The following is a 23942-nucleotide window of genomic DNA, read 5'->3' as shown; positions in this document are numbered from 1 at the left end:
TGCAAGGAGAGATCATAAAGTCCGAACAACCCCACCCCCTTCCCTTCATCTGAATCTCCAAATACTTCAAATATGAAGGAGGAAGAAGAAGAAGAAGAGCTGTATGTCCTGTGAGAGAGATCCGGCCCACAAAACGCGTTCATGGGTTAGATTAGCCACTTTTGACGCCCCCTCTCCACCCTCCCTTGCTTCCCTCCGCTTTTGTCTCTCCTCCCTTCTCTCCTCCCTCTTACAAGTCAGCGCGCCCGTTGGCACAGGAAAGATTGAAAGTGACATACACTGATTAGAAACCGGTCCTCTGCGTTGTTAAACCCCGCTGTGACACCGCAACTCGAACTTCGCTGGTTGTTTTCTTTTCTTGCTTTTCGGTCAGATTGCTTTTCTTTGCCCGGACTGTATAGCGTTTTTTTTCGCGGTGCGTCGCGCTGTTTGTGAACATTTTCTCTCTCTCTCTTCCGAGGATGATGCCATGAGTTTAGAGGAGAGCACACTTGTGCCACAGAGACTCCTTTTGAGCTAAAAGGCGGGCAGACGCTTTAAAGAGGGGACGAAGATTTACAAAAAGAGCCGAACACATTTACGTGTGTGCGCTGCTGTCCACAAACTCTCCCTTTTCTTTCCTTCTCATCTCCGCTCGCTCCGCTGCTTTGGGCGCTATCCACACACACACACACACACACACACTCAAACCCTTCAGCCTTCACTACCAATAAATCAACTTTTCTTCTCTGTGGATCTCCTGCGCGGTCTCGACTCCAGACCCAGCAGCACAGGACCCGCGTGACCCAGGAGTCGAATCAAAGCCCAGCCCTGGATTCAATACTCCTGATCAATGGACAAAGCCTCCTCAGCGGGCAGCAGCGCTACAGACACGTCGTAAACAGTGAGTACACACACACACACACACACACACACACACACACACACACACACACACACACACACACACACACACACACACACACACACACACGGACTGTCAGCAGCAAGTCTGTACTGAAGACTGTAAGATCATGTAGAGATTTCTCTGCAAAGTCCAAACAAATGCTACACAATCCAACCAGCCGACAGGAAACTCCAGGGACTTTGATTTTATGCTTCCTTGCGAAAAGTGAGTGATTCATAATAACATAATAAAAATAGCTATGATAATTAGTAAAAGTTGTACTTGTAATCATTCCATTTAAGGACTAATAATGTACTAATTATTGCATACTCAAGGCTATTGGCATTACGTTATCTTTAACAGTATTTATAGTAATAATTAAGTAGAAGTAAGTATAATAAGTAAATAAAATTAGAGAGTGAAAATCATATTTCTGCCTCAAAAAGTGTCGAAAATTACAGCTCACGGCTTCCTATAATTTCCTTAATGTAGAAAAACGCTCTGCTTTCTAATTACATACGGGTTATTTCTCCTAATTAGTCTTCGTGTTTGACGGGAGGTCACTTTCATAAGAAGTGTTTGAAATATTATCCATAGAGAAATATTATATATGTCTATAAAATTACGTACTATTATTTTATATTTTCATTTTTGAACGAGCTATTCTTCAAACATATTTAGATATTAAAAAAAAAATGTTTGCCTTTAGTTCACATCTTCCCCTTATTAATTAATTAATTGGCGCTTTGATAAAAACACAAACAGCGTGAAAATAACGCAATGTTTAATTTTATTTTTAAAGTAAAGGATCAGGATAACTCACCCCTGTGTGTGTGTGTGTGTGTGTGTGTGTGTGTGTGTGTGTGTGTGTGTGTGTGTGTGTGTGTGTGTGTGTGTGTGTGTGTGTGTGTGTTTAAGTGTGCTCAGGTTTAAAATACACAGACAAAAAATGAAGTTATATTTTCAGTAAACTAGAGAGAAGGAAAATAGAATGCGTCACAGGATTTCTTCACTTTGTAACTTTTTAACCTCTAAAAAATATAATTCATGACGAATTACTTTGAGAGGTGTTACAAATTAACACGTGCTGAGCTTAAATAACCCCTTACCACCACCCCTCGTTAGTTTTACACTGTTTCGTTTGCAGAGAGACACATATTCACCAGAAAACGGGACGAGTGATGAATAAAACATAGCGAGGGGAGCAGAGAGGTGTACGACAGCGTCCAAGTGTTTCCTGCTGCTACAGGGGCCTTCTAACCTCTGCGACACATCGCACACTCAGAATCTAAAAGTTACCTGCTGCTTTAGAGGTCTGTAAAATATTGGGGGGGATTCAGATTCAAGTATTCAGATATAGGAAGAGGTTTGGGAGTAAAAGGCCTCCATGTCTGCTGCGCGTAATCAGAAGAAACCAGAGCCAAATGCGTTTGGCTCCAAATGAGAAACAGTCCCTCTGCAGACCGTCATGTCAGGAGCAATAGTTTGTCCTGCTAAACACAAACGCTTTTTAAAAAGCTTTTCCCCCCCCAAGACAAAGCCACACTTCTTCTGTTTCCACGTCACAGTTAACAGTGTTGTGTATGTGTTGTTAATAAAGCAAAGTTCATATCTAAAAGAAAGGCAGTGCTCTGTCCCCCTTTCCCCTCGCTTGATTTTAAAGTGATTCCTTTTATTTCGGCTCTGTGCGTAAAAGCCGAGGTTCCTCATGCTGGAGTCTGTCCGTCCTCTCTGACCTTTAAGAAACTGCAGGCTGACTCAGTTCCTTCTTCGTCTCCAAACCACCAAGAATCCAAAGCAGCGCTCGTGTTTAGAGTGTTTTTCTCATGGAGTTTGACTCGCGTGAAGTGCCAGCTTCCCTTCGCACACACGTCAGGTTTTCTTTTTTAATATATATATGTACACACACACACACACACACACACACACACACACACACACACACACACACACGTGTGTGTGTGTGTGTGTGTGATCTACGTTTTCTTATTTTGTTGTTTTGGTTGGTCAAGCTAACTGATATTAATATTAATATTTAGAATATTTACATTTTATGAGTTGCAGTTTCTAATTATGAAATAACGAAAACTGCCGACAGCAAGGTGCGCGCAAGCTGCACCTCAGTGTCCACCTTTTCTCATTCTCTCAAGACAGCAGAGCTCCTTTAAAATATGTGTATGTGAAAGGGGGAAAGGGGGGGGGGAATGCAGGATTTTATATATTTATTTATATATTTTAGCCAACCGCGAGGAAAAATGAATTCGTTTCGGCTGCAGTGATGGCCGCTTTCTGGGGCTGCCTGTCTGCTCAGAGTTTACTCACAGGTTCAAAAAGTTGAAGAGAGAGGAGGAGATAGTGTGGAACTCTAACTCTGTTTTTGTATATTTAAAAAATAAAAATAAAAACCTGATGGTGATGCTTTTTAAAGCTTGGCCCGAACACCTAAAAATAGCCATTCTTTCATTTATTGAGAAGTCTTTATTTCTCTTAACTTTAATATCTGGATATACTTTGGGCTTTCAGGAGTTATCCAGCTATAAGAAACTGAGGTTTCATCTACCCTTAAATGGTCCACTGGAAATATTTCAGGGACTCTCTTTCTCCATGAACCCCACTATCTGTTCACATATATTATAGGTGTGCTATTGAACCGTAGATTAGATTAGAAAATGTGTGTGGGCGCTGATGATGATGCTATGGGCGTCACTGCTGCTCTGTGCGCTCACATATACACTGTTATATCTCCCATTCAGCCTGTTTCATAATGGTCTCACTGACCTGGTGATCATAAATGAAGCTCTTAAAGCCTGAGGAACCCCCCACCCCCTAAAGTAATACCTACAGTTATTCTCATTCTGGTGAGGCCTGCGTGAGCTGTGGTGAATGGTTTGGCATCAGTGTGTGTGTGGATGTCACAGTAAAATTTTACCATTTCCCTCCAGCTACTTCTCTCCTCTGCGGGCAAAGTAACAGTAACTTTTTTTTTTATGATGTAGTGCAGTTTGAATCTACACCTCCTCACTGTTACAAGAACCTGGTTGTGTCCAGCATCGTCGTTTTGGATGAGCACGCGCATGTGTTTGCGTCTCGTGCACCGCATTCGTCCCCGCTGTGAGTGGCTGTGCTCTGAGTCAGTGTGTGGTCCCTGGATGTGTTAAAGCAGAGTCTGTGTAGCACGCTGGCTGTGGTTTGTGTGGCTCCGCGTCTGTCTTTACGCGGAAGAGCGTGCGCATCCTCCCAAATGGAAGGGCGAGGCAGTAAATGCTCGCTCTTCATCCTCGCGTTATCGAATGAGATGTTTACGAGAGAGCCAAAAATGTTTGCCAGAAGGGCCATCGTCTCGCCCCCTCACTCTGCTTGCTTTCTTCACTCCGTCTGCGCGGATGTGAGTTTGCGTGTGTCTGAGTGCGTGGAACCACCTCAGAGCTTCAAAATAGTTGTGTTTCTCTTAAAGGTCCGTCCCGCCCGCCTCCCCCCTCACACCAATGCTCTCCACATCACAGTAACACATCTGATGGCCATAAACAGCAGATTCTGCACTAATGTAACCTTCCCGAACAGCAATCATTCCTCATAATCCGCCACATAAAAATGTTCATGTAGTTCCTCATGTTGCTTTCAGACTTTCAAAAACACATTTAGAAAGTGACACTTTTTTAACTTCCCCCTCAGTGTATTTTTTATTCCTTTGCATTGTCTCACGTATTAATTATTCGTTTCAGTAAAAGTGATGCAAAATTAACAGATTGACTTCCTAATGCCGGTGCCGTCATTTAGGGATGCACTGATACATCAGTGAAGAAAACACTAGCCATGTTTACTGATAAATAAGATAATATTTACTGATATCTGTAGTCGATATTTAGCTGTTGTGTTACATCAACTTTTATTTCGGCCAAATAATCCAAAACTCTTTAATAAAGAGCTGAAAATCTACAAAAAAATTCTGTTACTTTTTCAACATGAACATTTTCTTTTGTCTCCAGGGAGCAAAGTAGAAAATAACAAACCACAAAAAATAAGTAATAGGTAAATAAAAAGTCTCTATGGGTATTTATAATCCATGCTTCACAATAGGTCTAGCTCTAATTTAATTATTTCTGCAGACATCCAGGAACCAGATTGATTAATAAATAAATATCTGGCCACATGGATCTGAATACATTTCTGCAGCACTGTCTGTTGGTAGTTTCAGCTGGGATACTGGTCTAACTGATTGATATTGACATCGACATTTCCCACCATCACTGGCTGATATTTATCTGCTGTGTTGCATAAATTTTGAGCTCACTAAATTATTTTTAAAACTGTGTAACAAAGAGCCAGAAGACTTTAATACAGTTTGGTTACTTTTTAAATGAAAGATTTTTCAATTTCCTTCAAACAAAGAGGGGGAAGAAATGACGTGAAAGATGTGTTCTATTTAGTGTCAGTGCCGGGTTACAATCCCAGATTCACTGCATCCCTGTAGTTTCATTAATTCCACAGACATTCAGAATGTAAGCTGATAACTTGAGCTAAAATGATCTGTTCATTGATCAACGATAAATAAATAAATACTTTGAATAAATTGGCAACAATTCTAGACATTGATTTGTTTCATTTTTTTTTAAAGGCGTGAACTAATTCAGCTCAGTTTTATTTTTTATAGCAACAATCCACAACAACAGTTGCCTCAAAGTGTGACTAAGGACTCGAGAGTATCAGAAAGATAAGTAACCCTATATTTTGGGGAAAGGGAAAACTTTTTCTCTAACAATTTAAAACATAAAAGACACTCTGAGGGCCTCGGATTAGGGTTAGGGTAAGGTCGTCATAGATTAGTTGTCACATTGGCAGCAACCTCGGCCGGTGTACCTCTGTGTTGGAACAATGTTACTTTACCCAAATCAGAATCTCAGAAGTTCTTTAAGGAAACACAACTTTGACTACAATATGTCACTTCAAGGCACTTTCTATTGTAAGGGAGGGGCGGCCATCTGCCGAGACAGGCTGAGGGCGAGGGAGACAGGACAAAAGTAACACCATGAAGTCAAACAGTTCAGACGTTTAAAATCCGAGTCGGTGGATCCACAGGATCAGATCCACATCAATCCACTTGAACCGAACCAAACTGGCTTTTTGGGGGGAGTGGCTCGCTTCTCTCTGTGGGTAATGTTCAGGCAGTCTTTGCGTCACATGCCGTGTTCATGCCTCCCTGCATATACGTGTGTGTACATTCTGAACATCTTTGACGACAGGGCTTTTAATTTTGCCCCCTCCTCTTCCTACTCCTCCTCCTCCTGCCTGCTTGCCTTCTTTTATCTGTGCTGCAGAGCCAAGCATTAACCAATAGCTTGATAGCCCTGCTATAAAACTGGATGTCAAACGGGAAGAACAGCCGTATCTGTGGATATTTCCCTATAGGTGACGCCTCTCTCTTTCTCCCCTGTTATCATTGCTAATAATGCCCTCATAGGTCACTTTTTCTCTTCCTCCCTCTTGCTCTCTCTCTCTCTCTGGCTGGTTTTGCATGTTGAAGGCAGAAACCTTCATTAGCAGACACATATCATAACGGTAAAGAGAGATATCGGACAGGCAGTTACAGGAGAGACTCGCAAGTCTGTGTAAGTTTGGCTTCTCTTCTATAAGCGTCTCTACGACGGCAGTCTTAGAGGTCAGGAGGATTTCCTGCTAATGCTTTCATACGCGTACGGAGGACTGAGCAGCTTATCCCGCTGCTTGGCTCACTCTGTAACTTTTTAACAACTTTTTGCCTTTGTTTAAAATCTCAACGTGTGCGTGTGTGTGTGTATGTGTGAGTGAGTGAGTGAGTGAGTGCTGGGGCTGTGGTGTTTACTGCCCTGTTTCCTGTAACACTTATCACAATGGGATTAACTGTGTGTGTGTGTGTGTGTGTGTGTGTGTGTGTGTGTGTGTGAAGGTGGGAGGCAGGAGGTTCCTTCTTTTGGTCCATCTTCTAAACATTCGTTGCTCTGACATTTTGAGCACGCGTCCACACTTTTAAACGAGCCTTACAATCCAGGTGAGACAAAAATAAAAACCCACATGATGCAGCGATCATCTTTAAAAAGTAGAATTAAACGGTGACCAGAGGCTCCCGGCTTACCCCAGCCACCCTTCGGTGTGTGTTTCACATGGACGGGACTACCAGTCAGTGTTTGTCATCTGTCTTGATTTGCAGAGTTTAGGCTGGCTTTGAATTACACGTTAGCCTCTGTTTGTGTGTGTTTACGTCTTTGAGCTGGACACATTGTTTATAGGTGTGTTTGTTGTCGTGTCCTACTCTTCTATTTCTCTGGGTGTGTCCTCATTTTTGCTCTGCAATCTCGTCCTTGGCCTCCAGTATGTATTTGTTATGTCTAGAACAGAGTAATAATGTGGAATTTGATAGTGGCTTATCATCAAAACATGAGGTTGTCCCACTATCAAAGATTACGCGGGACAAACAGAACTCTTTCTGACACTCTCAGAGCACGCATTAAAGGGTGAGATTAAAAAAAGAAGGAGAAATACTTACGTCTGCTAAAATAAAATCAGCTGTTATAAAAACAAGTCATTTTACAGTTTTCCAAGAGCTCTGACAGTTGGCCAGAGAAGCAGTAAATTGGTAAATGTGTCATGACCCTCTCCTTATCAAAAAGACATTACATTTGATCCTTGTCTCCATAGCAGAAAGATGTAACAGCCCATCTTATCGCCTCTTTATTAACTGCTTTAACTATCACACACCTTATCACACAATGCACCGCAGATGAATTTAGGATGCGGATGATAACGATCTGACTTTCTGAAGGCTAAATCCATGATTTTAATGACAGTCTAAGCTATTTACATGTGATGCATTGTAAAGACATTCTTCAGAATAAAAGGCTATTGTGAAACCAGCCTGTAATAATTGCATAAAATAGATTAGCATTTATCAGTCTGTTGCAGGATGTTTACGTGATACAGTGACACACACACACACACACACACACACACACACACACACACACACACACACACACACACACACACACACACACACACACGCACGCACACACCCAAGTTATTTTCACCACTTGACACAGTTTTAGGGTTTTTACAAGGAAGACAGCTGAAATAAAAACTGAGGGAACAGTGTGTTAATGATGAACATCGCTGTCTGCTCCAGTTTGGTGCTTTGAGTACATTTAGATTGAAATACTATTAAATTAAGCAAGTATGGAGTGTTTTCACACAGTGGAGCTTTACCTAGGATACACCCAGCATATCATCTGCAGTCTTTCTGCACGATGCCTCAATTAAAATCTAAATACCTAAATATAATTGCACATTTGCTCTACATATATTATAAAGTAGATTACCCTGCACAAAGCTTTACTGCTGATATGAGCTGCAGCTGTCATAAATTTGCAAGTTAGATTTTTTTTTATCCTAAAAGAAATGAATAAACCGAATTATTCAAACTCATAGCAGCTACTATAATATAGGAGCATACAAACATATATATATATATATATATATTGTTTTAAAAGGTGCTTACAGTGTCACTGTCATTGTGTAACAGTTCTGCATTTAACCCTCAAACTGTTGACAACGATGACTTAGATCTCATAAGATTGAAACTCCTGGTCTTGCTTATCTCAGCAGGACAATGTCGAACCACACGATGCACTTATTACAGAAACATCTGGATCTGGGACCAGAGCATAAGTGTGAGGGCTAAACTGGCATGTATCTGTCATCTGTTTAAAACACTCAGTGCATTATGAAATGATGACAAAGGAGGGCTTGAAGGGCTGAATTGCTGAAACACTATATCAAGCCTTTCAAAACTACTTAGTGCTGAGTTGATGGAAGACAACTCCACCAACCCCACCCTAAATCTGTATTTTGGTAGAAGGCAAAACTGAGTATTCGGTGCAAAAAAAAAAAAAAAGTTGGATTAAAGAATTGAGAGAAAAGTTTGTTTCTGGTCTTCAATAACATTGACTCAGACCCTAAATGTATCATTTAAATGACTTGTAGTCATTACACTCTGTTAGTAAGACTAATATTTAGTTATTTTTTGGCTAACAGAGTTGTGGAAAAGTTGAACTCTCTCAGAAATACAACTCAGTGTAATGCTATATTCCTAAAAGACATTCTGCTGTCGTCCTAACGGGAGTGTCTTATCTCAGGCACGCCACCAAGTGAGTGAGTAAGGTTAACAAGAAAGAAAAAAATGCATGGCTCAGTAACATTATCTCCTGCATCAAATGAAGTATAATTGAGGCAGAATGCATTTAGAGATTAAGAAACTGGTCATAGATTGTGTGTTCTTGCATGTAAGTCTTAGGTGAGATGGTGAGATGTCGGCATGTGCAGGTCTCGATAGAGATCACTAGTAGCAGTGTGGGGAGCTTAAGCAGGATGGGACCTGTTGGTGATGAAATCAGACTCTTTGGAGGATTATTTGTAAATGAGAGGCAGAACAAGTGAAATGAAATAGTTTCATCCTTCGAACCCTCTGACGTCAAAGACAAAAACACCAACAAGCCCTAGCTCCAAAACAATAAGTCAGACGCACAATCACACCTCATAAATGAATGAATGAGAAAAAAAAGCCAAAAAATAGAAATGACATATTGTGATAGCCTCTGGGTCACGGTTAGGACCAGCACCCACGATCCTTATAAGGTGTGGGTGTGCACTCCTATGGCTAGAATTTCTACATACTTTTCTACCTAAAGCCAAGCTTAATGTGATAATTAATGTATGAGAGTTGGATTAAAAGGTAATGTTTTCACATTTTCTACTTTCTGAAATGTTGCTTGTCTCTCAGAATATCAACAATCACAGAATCCCAAACCCTAAACTCTTGACCCCCACCATTCAAAATACATTTCCACTCAGGATAAAATATTTGCCTATAACCTAACCTATGATCAGTGACACAGATACTGCAGCAACTAAATAAATAGATAAAACAGTTGACTTCATTATTTGTTGCACTTTGTGACCAAATAGGAGAGATAAATGTGCTAAATGTGACAAATTACTTGTGCTGTTGGAGGTCTGCAAGGTGGAGTAAACAGTATGAAAATCCCGTCGGATGCACGTGACTTGAATCAAACCAAACCCCTGCCATTCAGACGGCACTTCCACTCAGGACGTGTAGGTGCAAACCGATCAAACGGGTGAATGGAAAAAATTGCATCATTAATGATTTTGATAAGTACAGTAACACTTATCATCTGCAGCTGCCAGCAGCCACTGAATTGATCTCAGTCTTGTGTTATATTCAGTTGTTTTTCATCGCTGGTAGTGGTTAGATTTATTTGCAAAGCCTCTTGTTTTTCTCAGGAAGCCTCACACTGAGAATTACAGCTACCATTGTACCGTATTTAAACCCACTGCTTTCCACTCTGTGTAACTCTCTGAACTTGTCTTTCTCTTTCTTTTTTTTGTTGTCCTTTAAGCCACTTTTATTGAACTCTGCCGCTTACATTTTTGGCCTCTGTGCCTCCCACCCACACTTTTTAATCACTCCAAAGCTAATGTTTTTAATTTATTATTCATTTTGAAATTTAGCCCAGGCTCTTAAAACGTCTCAGATTGTCAGTATGTTTACTTTTTTTTCTTCTTCTTGTGGTGGTTGCTTGTTTTCTTTTCAGCTGTTGTTGTGTAAGAAGGAAAGCTTGGTAGTGAAGGTAGAGAAAAGACGAGGCGGAACGAAAGAGGAGGAAGAAGAGTGAGTGACACCACCACAATAAAAACAGCGCCAGTAAAGCCTGCAGAAATATTAAGAAATTCAAACAATAATCATGGATTCTCCCTCATTTGTTCTGGTGAATTTCTGTCCAGTGTCCAAAAACCAAAGACCCTGTGTTTCTGTTGGGCTTGCAAATCTGCCCACAGCATAGTTACAGTATGGAAAATAGTGCAGTAAAGTAAAAAAAAGCCTCACGTTTGCCTTTTTCTACTGACAGTTTCTAATCTCTGTGTTCACTGAGGGTCACACATGCCGGCTGATATTGTCCAGGGCTCTTATGTAAATAAAAGCAGTCCATTTGGCCTGAGTGAGCTGGCTGCTCTTTGATACTTTGGCATGTGTCCCCTGTCAGGCTTGGAAGCAGAGCTAATGGCATTATCCTATATTAGACTTTTGGCTGACACGCGCTCATCAGGGGATGGAAGCCCACGAGGCTCACGCTCTCATCAGTATATCAGCACATGGAGGCCTACATGTTAAAGGTAGCAATGTTATGAGGTACTGACCATGTGATAGCACGGGTAGTGTGAAGCTCCCAGATATACAATCTGCCCATCTCTCTTTTCCTTTGTTTATTCGTTTGCTTTTAAATATAATTTATGAATATATTTATTACATTATTTACTGCAACATGGAATGGGAAATTTAATTAGTTCATTGTGTAATACAAAAAGTTTACAGTTTACCTTTAAAATGACATCTGTTCTCTTGGCTAGAGTTTTATTTATGCTGATAAAAGCTTTATACTGTAAGCTAAAGGCCACGGGGAGGACTCTCCTTTAAGAGCAACCGACCTCCGGCAGAACCAAGTTCAGGGAGGGGCAGCCACCCCATCAGGTGAGGGGTGAGGGGAAAGAGGAGCACGGGGAAACTATGACAACAAACGGGATAAAAAAAGGATCTATGAGATAGATAGTAAGCAAAAGATAACGTTGTGGCATAAAAATCCATGAAGAGTTCAAACGGGTGGTGGAGAGGAGGTGCTGTGTGCATCACAGGAGGCCACCCAACAGCCTGAGATAACATTCAACATAAATAGGTGCTGTGAACTGCCTCTTAGAGCTTCCTGACTTCTTTGTTTTCCTGCCCGTAGCGCTCAGTCCCAAGCCCTTTAATTACTGAAGATATAAATCTTTGAAAATGGTTGACAAATATTTAACACTCACACAGCACTAAATTGTGCATTTGTTAGCCACAAATCAATATAGATTTAGTGTAGCAGTGTGTGTTTACAGCAGCAGGAAAGTGGATTTCTATGGCACAAAGAAACATGATACATCAGGCTTTGACTTGTATATACACAAACTTGCAGGAGAACAAACTCCTCGTTTTGCCCGTCTGAAAAATACAGATATCAATGTCTTATTTTTGAAATTCTGCTAATCATACTGTAAAACTTTTTTTTTGCAGACTCATTCTCTCTGGCTGGAGATCCTCTGGGAGCCTGGAGGAGGATGGAGCGAGGAGGGGAGAGTCCCATCACCCAGGACAGTCCCGAGCAGAGGGGGGGCAGCCCAGATCTCAGCGGCCTCCCGCCACCGGGGAAGAAAGGCCGGTTGGAGCTCAACGGGAGTCCCACTGGGCCACGAATACGCCACAACGGAGCCCCACTGAGACCCCTCGGAGGTAAGGCTCATATTGATCACGAGGCGTGAATAAAAGAAAGCAAATTTCTATCAGAAGATAGATTTTTCAAAAAACAAACACTACTTCTAGAGTCTTGGCAATCAGGCAACAAAGAAAGTAACTTGTACTGATGCATAAATTATTAGCACGTTACCCCCAAAATTGGCTTTTCCTTTTTCAAAATATAGAAATAGAAGTCATAGAAATACATTAATTAGTTTGGATTAAACTGTCAAAGTTAAACGCTGTCATCTTTTATTTAATGAAAACAAATGATCATCAAGCTATTGATTACTGCAATTATTTAAAATCCATAAATCCCTGAGTTTGTGGATCATTCGATTATAAAAAAATATATATCAGAGAAAGCTGTGTGATCACGGTGTCAGAGGTTTTAAAGCGCTTACGTTAATCAAACCCCAAAAGCAGCTTTTGGCTTTACAGTGAACCACATCCCGCCCATGAGTGGAGTTTGGCACAGTGTGCCATGTAGTAATGTGGCGGTGCTGAGGGGAGATGCTCAAGCTGCTTCTGTCCAGTTAATGTATAAGTCTGGGGGGAACGGTATAACACAGGCTTACCAAATAAAGGAGATTGCTCCATATAAACAAGATTTATACAAGTCACCGTGGCTTATTGATCCCTGCATTCATTGTCAAAGTTGGTTCTTGTTAATGTGCAGCTGCACGAGGGGATGCAGTTCCCCGTCTGTGTTTTGGGGTTTCATGTTGCCGGGTGTTTGCAGTTTTTTTAATCTCTTAAACTCACTTTTACACACTTTGTCTGGTTGAGATTTTAAAACATTTGCACATCATGAATTTCAATTTACTCCTTTTATTCATTACTCGTTTTATGTTAACTGAAAATTCTAATGACCAAGATATTATTTGAAGTGTGCACTTTGATATCAAATGAAGGTATTTAGTTGAAAACAGGCTGGATGAGATTTGGTGGTGTACTTGAATGAAAATGTAAAATTGTCAGATTGCAAAGCTGCTCTGGAGCATAGAGATAAGTAAGTGAAAGAGCAGCTCCTCGTGGACTACAGAGCTTAGTCTAGACAAAACATTCAGAACAATCAGCCTGATCTTTGCATCTTTGGGACGCCCCACACCGTTAGTTATTTAGGTCACGATGTGTACCCTCTTACTCGCTCTGGGAAAATTCAGGTCAGAGAATTATTTTCTTTTTTTAGAGTCTCTGTATTAATGTTTAAATGATACATGTTATGAGAATTGTGAGAATTACTTTTTGAGTACCACTAAAGGGAAAGATGGAAACACTGTTTAATTTTAGGGTCTACATAGTGGACCTTATTTGCTTTTACTTATTTTCTGCCATGTATAATATAATTCAAGTGTAATTCTATTTTATTTATATAAATAAATAATGAGCAATTAGTAATGTAGAATGCAAAAGTGAAAATTTGCTAGACTTTATGCAAATTTGCATCAAAAGTCATGCTGCATATTTCTGCAAAACTCTAGGATCCAGCATAAATATCTGTGGCTTTGAGCAGTGCTTGGCTACAAACTATGAGTTTGTAGCGATGAATCTGCGTGAGGTTTTTGGAAGAGCAGCTAACAAATCATCAAGAAGCTCAGGTTTGACCACAGTAAGAAGAGAAGAAGAAAGAAAGTGTTGAAGCAAGAATGGATGATAAAGTGTAAAAAAGGAAGGAGACAGGGGGCGGGCTTTTCTGAGCTGAACGGATGGATGGTTGGTTGGACTGCAGTAATGATGGGTTGTTTTCAAAGACAGGAAACTCAACGTGTCTCCTCCAAACCACTGCTGCCATGAGGAGGGGGCCACACACACACAAACACCATATGTCCACCAACTTCCAGGCTGCGACACTCACAACAAAGAAAAGCTGCCAAGATACACACACCCCCTTCCACTGCTTGCATACACATATCTTATTTTAATATCCCTGTTCACTCATCCCTATACATATTAGAGGGATTAGAGGTTTGAGGCTACATCACATCGTCCAAACCAGATCATACAGTCGGCGGGCAAATCACAGGACACTGCATATGAGAGAAGACAGATTGAGGTGGAGACGGAGGAAAGAGCGAGATAGAGGCAGAGAGAGAGGGAGAGAGGAGTGCTGGTCGGAGGGAGCTGCTCTGTGTTGACAGTTATATTTCCCTGTTGGGGGAAATTCACTTACTTGAATTGGCATGGTGCGCCAGTGTGTAATTCACTCCATGAGAGCCTGGAGGACTGGGAGCAGAGTGATTAATGAGGAGGAAATAGAAATATAGAAATTGACTGATTAAAACAACGGGTGGGATGGATCGGGGTGCAAGGGGAGCTAATGCTGCATGCACCCTAAAGTGTTTGTATGGATGTGTGTGTGTGCCGGGAAAAGGAGACAAGCATGCCTCCGTGTGTCTGTGTGTGTTATTGTGTGGTATTCATGCAGTAAAACACACGCCATGCTGAGCATTATTAGTGCTGGGACGCTGCCTAATGCCACAGTCCGTCATTTCTTCAGAGGGCTTTAATTAATTGCTGGTTGACAGGTGGCCCAAAACCAAAAGCCTTTTAGGAAAAAGGCGGATATTGGAGAGGACGGATTGATATTCCACTAAAGAGCCGAGAGGAAGAAATTTTGGGATTGGATTCTTACCTTAAGCAGATAATGAAGAAAGAGGAAGAAGCACATGAATAATCAAGACCTGGATGACAGTGTTACAGGGGCGTCAGACAAAAAGTTTGAGAGGAAACAAAATAAAAGAGAACTACAGGATTTTAAAATAAAAGGCATCCACCAATTAGCCGTGGAGTAAGAGAGACATCAGCTGTTATCGTCAGAAGCTGTAGATGTTGTCATAAGTCACTCAGACCTGTAAGGCTTATATTTTTCTGTCTTTAAGCCTTTTCTCCAAGCTATTTAAAAATGAAATCCATTTGGTTTAATGCAATCCAGTTCAGATTACAATATTTCTCACCTTAGAGCCCCTTTAACCTACTAAAATTGAAACATGGCAGTATTACAGAAGAAAACTAACAAGTTCTCCTTCAGCAGATCTTTTTCTTTAGTGAGAAAAATCCAAATCTTGCCTACTGAACTTCAGCTCTTTCACATGCATGAACTGCTGCTCAGTGAAGTAGGTGTGAGTGTTGAATTGTTGGTTTTAGACAACAGACAACCCCAGCTCAGTTCTGAAGAGAATGTGACAGATGAAAATCATGCAGATGCTGTTAGTCTGTCACTGTCTCTATCTATCTATGTGTATATATGATGTGATAAAAACTTTAAACTTGCACATGTATTGCAGCGATGTGGTTCAAAGCATTGCTGCTGATGGCATTAAAACCAAGTCAAGGATTTTGCTTTCATGAATGCATGCATGCGCGTCTGTGTATGCGTGTGTGGTATTAATGAGGGACAAGAACTTCTTCACTTGATGTGTGTGTGTGTGTGTGTGTGTGTGTGTGTGTGTGTGTGTGTGTGTGTGTGTGTGTGTGTGTGTGTGTGTGTGTGTGGTAGAATTTTCCAGAGAATCTGGTTTGAGTTTTTCACCTGGTTTAAATTTGCATACTCGAGAAAGACTTATCATGTTAATTCAAGAAGCTGTGACCCTACACCTCTCTTTTACCATATATTAATCATCTTTTGCCACAGCTCTTCCACTTTTTCTGGTTGCGACACTGTTGTCACATTTTTATTTTTATGTTATTAATAAACTAAGATAAGCAGCTGCTGCTTTCACCCTTAAGTCTTTTGTATATTGGTTTTGCATACGTGCTATGGGAACCATTATTATGACTACTTATCTAATAGTCCGTTAGATGAAATGCCTGTGAGCGTGCAGGGAACAACACTGTTAGAGTCTATGTAAGATTGCATATCATTTTCCATTCCTAGCTGGTTGTCGCATATTGAGAGTTTCAGGTGTTGCAATACTCAACAGTGTGAAAGAAAAAGGATGAATTGATTACAAGCTTAACCCGCAGTGAATATAATCCACATGTTTTCTATCTATGAGGGATGAAATGCCATGTGATCGCAGACAATTAAAGCCAGGCATTAAAAAATCTTCCTGTTGCTTTTCTCCTTCTTCTTTTTATTGTCCTCCACAACAGGTCTGATGATTCCAGTCTTCTGTGTGGTGGAGCAGTCAGATGGAGGGATCCAGACAGACGGATGTGAGGGACGAGAGGAGCACGCAGAGTTTGTCCTGGTCAGGAAGGATATACTCTTCTCTCAGCTGGTGGAGACAGCTCTGCTGGCCCTCGGGTACTCCCACAGCTCTGCAGCACAAGCCCACGGTCAGTCAAAGACATGCTGTTACATCTGTAATGCGCCTATTCTCTCCATGTTTTAAAAGACACACGTTCTTACACTGAGACAAATTCTTGAAAGTGAACGGTGTAATTGTATAAGACACTTGTCAGAATATCTACATGCTACACTGTATAAATGTGACTGTGCTAACGCTAACAGGTTTGCTGTCCTCTCAAAGACCAAAACCCCCAAACTAAAGTATAACTACGCAGCAAATGATTATTTGTTTGAGAGCATGAATGGGCAGAGTATGAGTTTGGTAAGCCTCAGGCTGCAGTAGGTTCATACATAAAATACACCTGTTCATGTGTGTAAAACTAGATTATATATTACAAATATGCTGCAAACAGCTATCTCAAAGGCAAACCTACATCTGTTTCCAGTCTTTATGCGAGGCTAACTAGCAGCTAGGTAGCTGCTAACTAACTAGCAGCTAGTTAGCCTTTCATGTAGCCTGAGATTAATACTTGTAAATGAGTATTCCTCCTTAACTAAGGGTTAGAAACTAAATAAGAGTGATGATTATCAGTCATTTTTAGTCTATTTGAAAAGCTACAACAAGCAGCCTATTAGCTTAGCTTAACGTAAAGACTGGAAAGCTCAAAGGTAGCCTAAAATGAGTGTAACTTAGATTATTAATAGTGTTATAACAGTTGAACCAAAAAACCCCTCCTTTATCAAATTCAAAATCAAACTCCAGACATTAAGTCAACATCAAAAGGAACCCAAACGCAACAACAACGATGCTGCTAAACAAAGTAAAACACTAGGTAAATACAGAAAGACTAATCCTGTCACTATACTATTACTTAGATTCTTAACATGCTATGTCATGCTGACTCTTGTTGATAGCATGACAAAAGTTTCACTGAGGCTCACAGTGTAAACTATAATACTGTGTCAGAGTTAAATGTCCTGCAGCTCAAAGGTCAAGACAAGAATGAAAGAAGACTCTCCCTCTAATCAGTGGTCTGAGAACAAAAGTGGATGTGAGGTTGCCTATTTGGAGCAGACACTGAACTATTACAGTGGCAATAAGCTAAAGAATGCTTCAAAAACACAACTGAAGCACAGACAGAGCCTGTAAAACTCATTAAAGACACAACAAAGAGCTGGACAGGAATGTCTCCCGAGACAAAAATATATTGTCTATGTGTGTGTGTGCGTGTGTGTGTGTGTGTGCGTACAGTATGTGTGAGAATGTTTATGAAGCAGAGAAAAAGAAAAAAAACTATAATTTATTGTTGCACACATGGTAGTCATCTGAAACAGGACAGTGTCATTTACTGCTGTCTTTTCTCAAGTATGCAGAATATTCCATCTGCGGGAGTTGCCTCACATCACTATAAAATGGTAACAACAGAGTGACAGTGAGCAACACAGCTATTGCAATACTTTGAAAATGGTGGGAGATCCCCATCTGTTTGAAATCTCGATTGTTTGTGTGTGTATGCATCTGCCATATAAGGTCCTGGTATTCAGGACAAAAAGAAATCTTGTTTTGCATATCGTCCTAAATATGATACATCATCTGGTGACCGCATATGCTACTGTTTGTGCAGTAGCATATGCAGCAATGCATGCAATATTAATAATATAGTATAATACGTTTTTTTCTTTTAAGCTGACCTTCCTGTAGGAGTTTAATTTAAATGATCTGATTTGCTCCACTGTACATGTTTGGAAATCACTGTCCTATAATATGTCTACTATAGATTTCTGTGATTTAACTGACTGTGCCTGCTAAGGTAGCTCACAGCACCAAAAAACCAGATGAGGATAAGTCTATACAGGAAGTACTGCTGCATATTCAGGTTAAAAAAGATGACATTAAATAAAGAAAACTAAAAAACGGCTTATGTGAGTTGTGGAAATCTGGATCTAATGTTTACAGTGTTGCAAGTAGCCATCTCTAAGCTGGTTTATTGCTAGCTGATGCTCCAGGCTGTGGTTGTTCAGGTACAGCTGTGGTCTAAAGCAGCAGTCCCCAACCTTTTTTGCGCCACGGACCGGTTTATGCCCGACAATATTTTCACGGACCGGCCTTTAAGGTGTCGCGGATAAATACAACAAAATAAAATGGTAAATGGCCTGTATTTATATAGCGCTTTACTAGTCCCTAAGGACCCCAAAGCGCTTTACATATCCAGTCATCCACCCATTCACACACACATTCACACACACATTCACACACTGGTGATGGCAAGCTACATTGTAGTACCGGTACTGAAAAAAAGAAGATTTATTCATAACACACGGGAAAAGACCCAGGAAAACAGAGTTAACGCTAAAAACGATAACAAAATAACGCTGAAAACCGATAAAAACCCTGGAAACTATACATTTCACACCTGAGCCTCAACTCTCGCGGCCCGGTACCGGTCCGAGGCCCGGGGGTTGGGGACCGCTGGTCTAAAGCTTACATACGCTCATCACAGTAATTTGGGGATTTTAATGATTTCTTTGAACGGTTCTTTTTCTTGGTGGTATAATTTTACAACATACATCTTTAATGACTTGGGTGCATAAGTTAGAATTTATTTGGGGTTTTCTTTAAAAGTATGCATATAGGCTCAAATAAACACACTCACTTGAATCTTTTAATAAATGGCTGAAGTGACTTGTATTTTCACGAGGCCAAGTCCAATTAAATAGTGATTATGAGTGACTAAAACTGGTAGTTTCTCTTTGCCAACAAAAAAAAGAGATTTGTTTGCTAGTACTCACTGGATTAATCAATACACAAAACAATGGGAAAATCACTGGAACTTGGTATATGGACTGGTTCTCATATACTGCTTTACTGCTCCACTTGAACACTTTATACAACATATCTCATCCACTCAGTCACACTTTCATTCATAGAAGCACTTTTTTGTGTAATTTCTTTCTATCTAACGCTCACACTCTGATGGTGAAGATGCTGAACTGCCGATTTGCACAAGTTGGAGCAATTTCTAAACAATGCCAATTCCATGATGATCACTTCAAACAGCTGCATGTACGTACATGTCATTTGGATGTGTTGCCACTTTGCCAAGGTCTTGAAAAAGACGAAAAACGAAAAGTAACTGGCAACCCAGAAAACCCCAAGATGCAATGAAGTCGACACTGCTGGAACACCAGTATCACCAGTATCACTGACCACAGTGAAGCATGTTTTGTGCCATGTATAAGTACATGACACAAAGTAGATGGAATATTGAAGGTGAAGAAGGAATGCCTCCAAATTCTTCAACTTAACAGGTAGAAAGTTGAAACTTTGACTGGAATTATGCTAGAAGATTGTTAATAGCTATCAAGAGAGGTGGAATTTGAAAAGGAAATATTAGTGTGAGCCTGTATGCAAACCCAAAATAAATTCAAACTTCTGCACCCAATCCTTGATTTTTCAAGTCACTATAGATGAATACTTTTTTGAGTGTGAGTGAACTTCTGACCACGGCTGTGACCCTCTAATGTCATATGTCAGTCAACAGTAACCTTTGCTCTCATTGGAAGTTGGTTCAATTGCTCACCTCAAAGTCAGATGAAGTCACTGACTGTCACTGACATCTCTGTGTTAAAGCCTGCTAAGATGTTTCCATCAGCTCAATTAGTTATAATTGCAATAGCTTTCTTTGGTGAGAAAAAATAACAATGGAAAAATGGAACATCTTAATCCCGCTGTGTATTATTAGTGGTACTGTCTATGCCAAAGCATAAAATGAAATCATATAGAAAGGCCCAGGTGATTTGAGAGTGTAGAAAATATTTTATTTCCTTTATAAGATAATAGTGAGGTGATCTTAAACCAATTGGCCAATCTGCTTCACTGATATTAGTCTGTTTGTATTCAAAGTGTAAAGAAGAGCATTTATAAACTGATTGTTGTGAGCTGCTTTTGCTGCTCGTCTTTTGTTCTTCTGGTTGGAAAGATTCAGAGCTACAATTGAAGCCTTGTTAAATTAGTTAGAAAAATAAACTTTACTCACATGCACATCATCCAACACTGATGCACTGAAATAGCACGCTAACTGCTATACCAAGTGTTTGCTGTGGTCTGCAGATGAATGCCATTAGTAGCATCAGGGGAGTAGTATCAGGGGAGGTCTCTCTCTGTCTGTCTCATCAGTGTGCATGGAAAACAGTGAGACCACATTGGTCTCCTGTCCACATCAATGAACAAACAACAATAAAAAAAAAAAGCTAGACTGAATGGGACATCCCAACTCCACACAAACTAAACTCCTGCAGCTGACTTGAGCAACGTTCACGTGTTACTTGTAAACTCTCTTTAACCCCTGCAAGGATCCACTGGCATAGAATCGCACTTAAACTGGCATGCACGCTTGGCATGGAATACCATGTAGTCATGCAGTATCACAGACACAACACACTCTCTGTTAGACACACACACACACACACACACTTCTCCTCAGCTTCTCTCAAATGAATACTTTTTGTTTTTTAAAACAAGCGTTTATGTTAAATGAATAATTTCTGGCTTAAATTATACATTTTTTCCCCTGCGGTCCACAACCAAAATTACACAGAGTCCCAGCTATTTTCTCCCTGTTTGAATTGTGTCCTGCATTCTTGCGTCCCGGCGTTGTATTTAAAGTCCCCGGCAAGGACCACGGCCTTTCTTTAATTAGCTTAGCCCAGTAATTAACTGGGAGATATTGTTTATTTCAATTATAAGGGTTTGAAGGCTTTTATAGATTGGATGAGAGCAGACCTGTATTTTAAGGATTTAGTGAGCAAACAGTTAACAGTGGTCACTGAGAGAGAGCGAGAGAGAGAGCATTGTTGCTGTGCCACGTCTAACAGGCCAAAAAGGGTCAGTGCTGCAGAGCTGCAGTTTACTGGACATATGACTTTAAACTGGCTGTGAATTGCTTCTGACAGCATGTCGTTACATTTTGGACACCACTTTGTTATAACACATTCTTATCAGTTAAAAGCTAAGCTTTACTGCTTAATAAATTACTTATTAGTGCTTTGTGAATCTGTGAAAAGCAATTATTAAGGACACCTTTTGATTTGTAGGTTTGCCAGGTCTATTTTCGACCCTTTTATTAGAAATGATCATAGCAGCCCTTGCAAAAAATGTTTGATTTACCGAAATGAGAAAATTTTGCTTTTTGCAGCTGGCGAGTCACAGACAGGATCATAATAAAATCAGCGTATTAGTCAAAATTCACAAGTACAATATGTATCTTTAAAGAAACTTTTCAAAGGTTTTACTGCAACTGTGAGTTGAGGTTAAGAAAAGATCCTGTTGAGTTTAAACACACAGAGAGCCCACAGTGACCTGAGACACAACGTGTTTATTTACATAAAACCAAAATCATCGTCTTTTTTTAACTGAAACCAAACCGAGTCTTTCCATTCGAGAGCTCCATCCCAAACACCATCTAGCTTTAAAGTCATGTCTGTGAACATCACTCTAAAACTGGACTCACTGCTTCATAAAGGCAGATGATCAAAATCAGTTTTTAACTTGTTAGTATTTATCAGGCTAGCAGTGAAACACTCGGGGTAGTGTTAGGGTCATGGTTGTATTTTAGCCACACAGTCCATAACCAGTTTGCCCAAATATTCCACATAAATGGAAATTTATGTATCCAGCACCATCTCGACCTCTAACTAGGTCACAGGCAACCTATAGGATTGTAAGAGGAACACAGAGATAGAAGTCAGCGTACTACCTACAGACGACTGAGTGTATGCTGTGTTTGAACAGTTGCAACTTGCAGTCAGGATTGTCTTTACAACAAAACCTGAAGCCTTTATATCACTGGCTTTTTGACAGAAATAATAATTTTACCTCATAGAATATGTAAGTTGTTGGTCTCTTTAGATATCTTTAAATTTGAATGCCAAGACTTTGGAGAGCCTGGTGCCTTATAAGCGTGCATGATTGTATATACTCAATCAGTGGCACTGGCAATAACCCAAATCCTAGTTGTGAACTAAAACCCCAAATTTTTTGGAAAAAAAATATAACTTTTGAGAGTGACTACTTTGTGGTTCCCAATTTTCAATACTTGGGGGAGTGAAAAGGAAAAAAAATACATCCTCTGATTTCAAAGGGTTAGGATTAGGGTCATCACTGGTGAGAACGTAGAGCTCAGAGAGTTCTGTATCCAGTGAGTTGCATCATAAGACCAACTGGTGCCGTTACTGAAGCTTTCGCTCCCGCTGGGCCGTTAGAGTAGACAGAAGACGTGTTTCACTCCCTGAAATGACAGCCTGATGGATTTTTATTTAGAGGAGTACCTCAAATGATAGACATCAGAGTCTGACGTGTGCGGTTTCAGTCAGTGTGTTTCCAGGGGCAGAACCTGGAACCATTTTCGAGGTCTCACATGTGTGTGCCGGCTTCGGCCTCTCTAAAATGCCGAATTGGATTAACATGTGTATATCTGAGTGTGCGCGCGCATAGTGGCATCCAGTGGCGTGCAGGGCTGTACGGGTGTCGACACAAGGAGTCAGAGACATTAAGTGTGTGTTTGGATTTGCATTTGTGTGGATGGGCACCCTTAGACATGAGCCAAGCCACCAGCCGGCCACATAAAAGCGTGTCTCTGGGAGGCGGAATTTTAATGTGGAAATGGGAACAATGATTTCTACTTTTAAACGTAGACGAGAAGCAGAGCCCATTGAACAGCAGACCAAAAAAAAGAAAAGATGAATCAATTATTAATGTATTTACCGTCACACTGAGCGTGAGTGTGTGAGTGCGTGCGTGTTTGCATGTGAACTGCTGCATGCATGCGTCCACGTCTCTGCATGCTGTCATGTGTCCTGTGTGAGTTTGTGTTTGTCTGCTTATTCACCCGTTTGCTTCCACCCAACTTGGCATCAGTGGAATTGTTGGCTTGTTCTCAGATGTGCTGATGCTACATGCAGAAAATTAGTAGCCAGGGGGTGAGGCTGTTCTCTGCTGCTGTTGTTGTTTGGGTTTTAGAAAAGAACATGTCACATATTATATAGTGCTGCATTATTTCCGGTTTGATTTCCTCCCTTAGCTCGTTTTCCCTCTTCTTTATTGCGTGCCACACCCTCATTAGTCTCACCTGTTTTCTTCCACACCTGTTCCCTGCCTGTGTCCAGTGAGTTGATCGCATACCTCTCTGTATAAACTCTGCAGTTTCTTTCTCCTAACAGATCACCTTGTCTGTTTAATTGGGTCTTCGAGCAATCCCTGTATTCCTGATGCATTTCTTATTTTTCCCATGATCCTTTTGGGCTGTGAAATGGAGATTGCCCTTTGCCTGCTCCCTCACTGCCAGCCTTTCTCTACTTCTGACTAAAGATTTGGATTTTAGACTTCTGTGTATCTTGCATTTAGCTCCTCTGCCTTGCCTTCCTTATACATGTATTTTTATAGGCGCACAATATAT

At 40.6% G+C, this 23942-nt stretch overlaps 1 protein-coding gene across 2 annotated transcripts in view; it reads left to right on the top strand.

Moving 5' to 3' along the window:
• The first annotated feature begins 246 nt into the window (after window positions 1–246).
• satb2 (SATB homeobox 2) overlaps window positions 247–23942 on the top strand; it is a 48915-nt gene continuing 25219 nt past the window's right edge. For both annotated transcript variants that reach the window (XM_085435568.1, XM_085435567.1), the window contains exons 1-3: window positions 247–883; window positions 12036–12251; window positions 16350–16535. In XM_085435568.1, the coding sequence (XP_085291694.1) occupies window positions 12080–12251; window positions 16350–16535 (358 nt within the window). In that variant the 5' untranslated portion in view covers window positions 247–883; window positions 12036–12079. The remainder of the gene's footprint in view (window positions 884–12035; window positions 12252–16349; window positions 16536–23942) is intronic.

The sequence above is a fragment of the Copadichromis virginalis genome, linkage group LG16, assembly GCF_057382275.1.
Source record: "Copadichromis virginalis isolate Kocher_CV1m ecotype Utaka linkage group LG16, C_Virginalis_male_GT1.1, whole genome shotgun sequence".
NCBI classification, from domain to species: domain Eukaryota; kingdom Metazoa; phylum Chordata; class Actinopteri; order Cichliformes; family Cichlidae; genus Copadichromis; species Copadichromis virginalis.
This window is presented reverse-complemented; position numbering and strand designations above follow the sequence as displayed.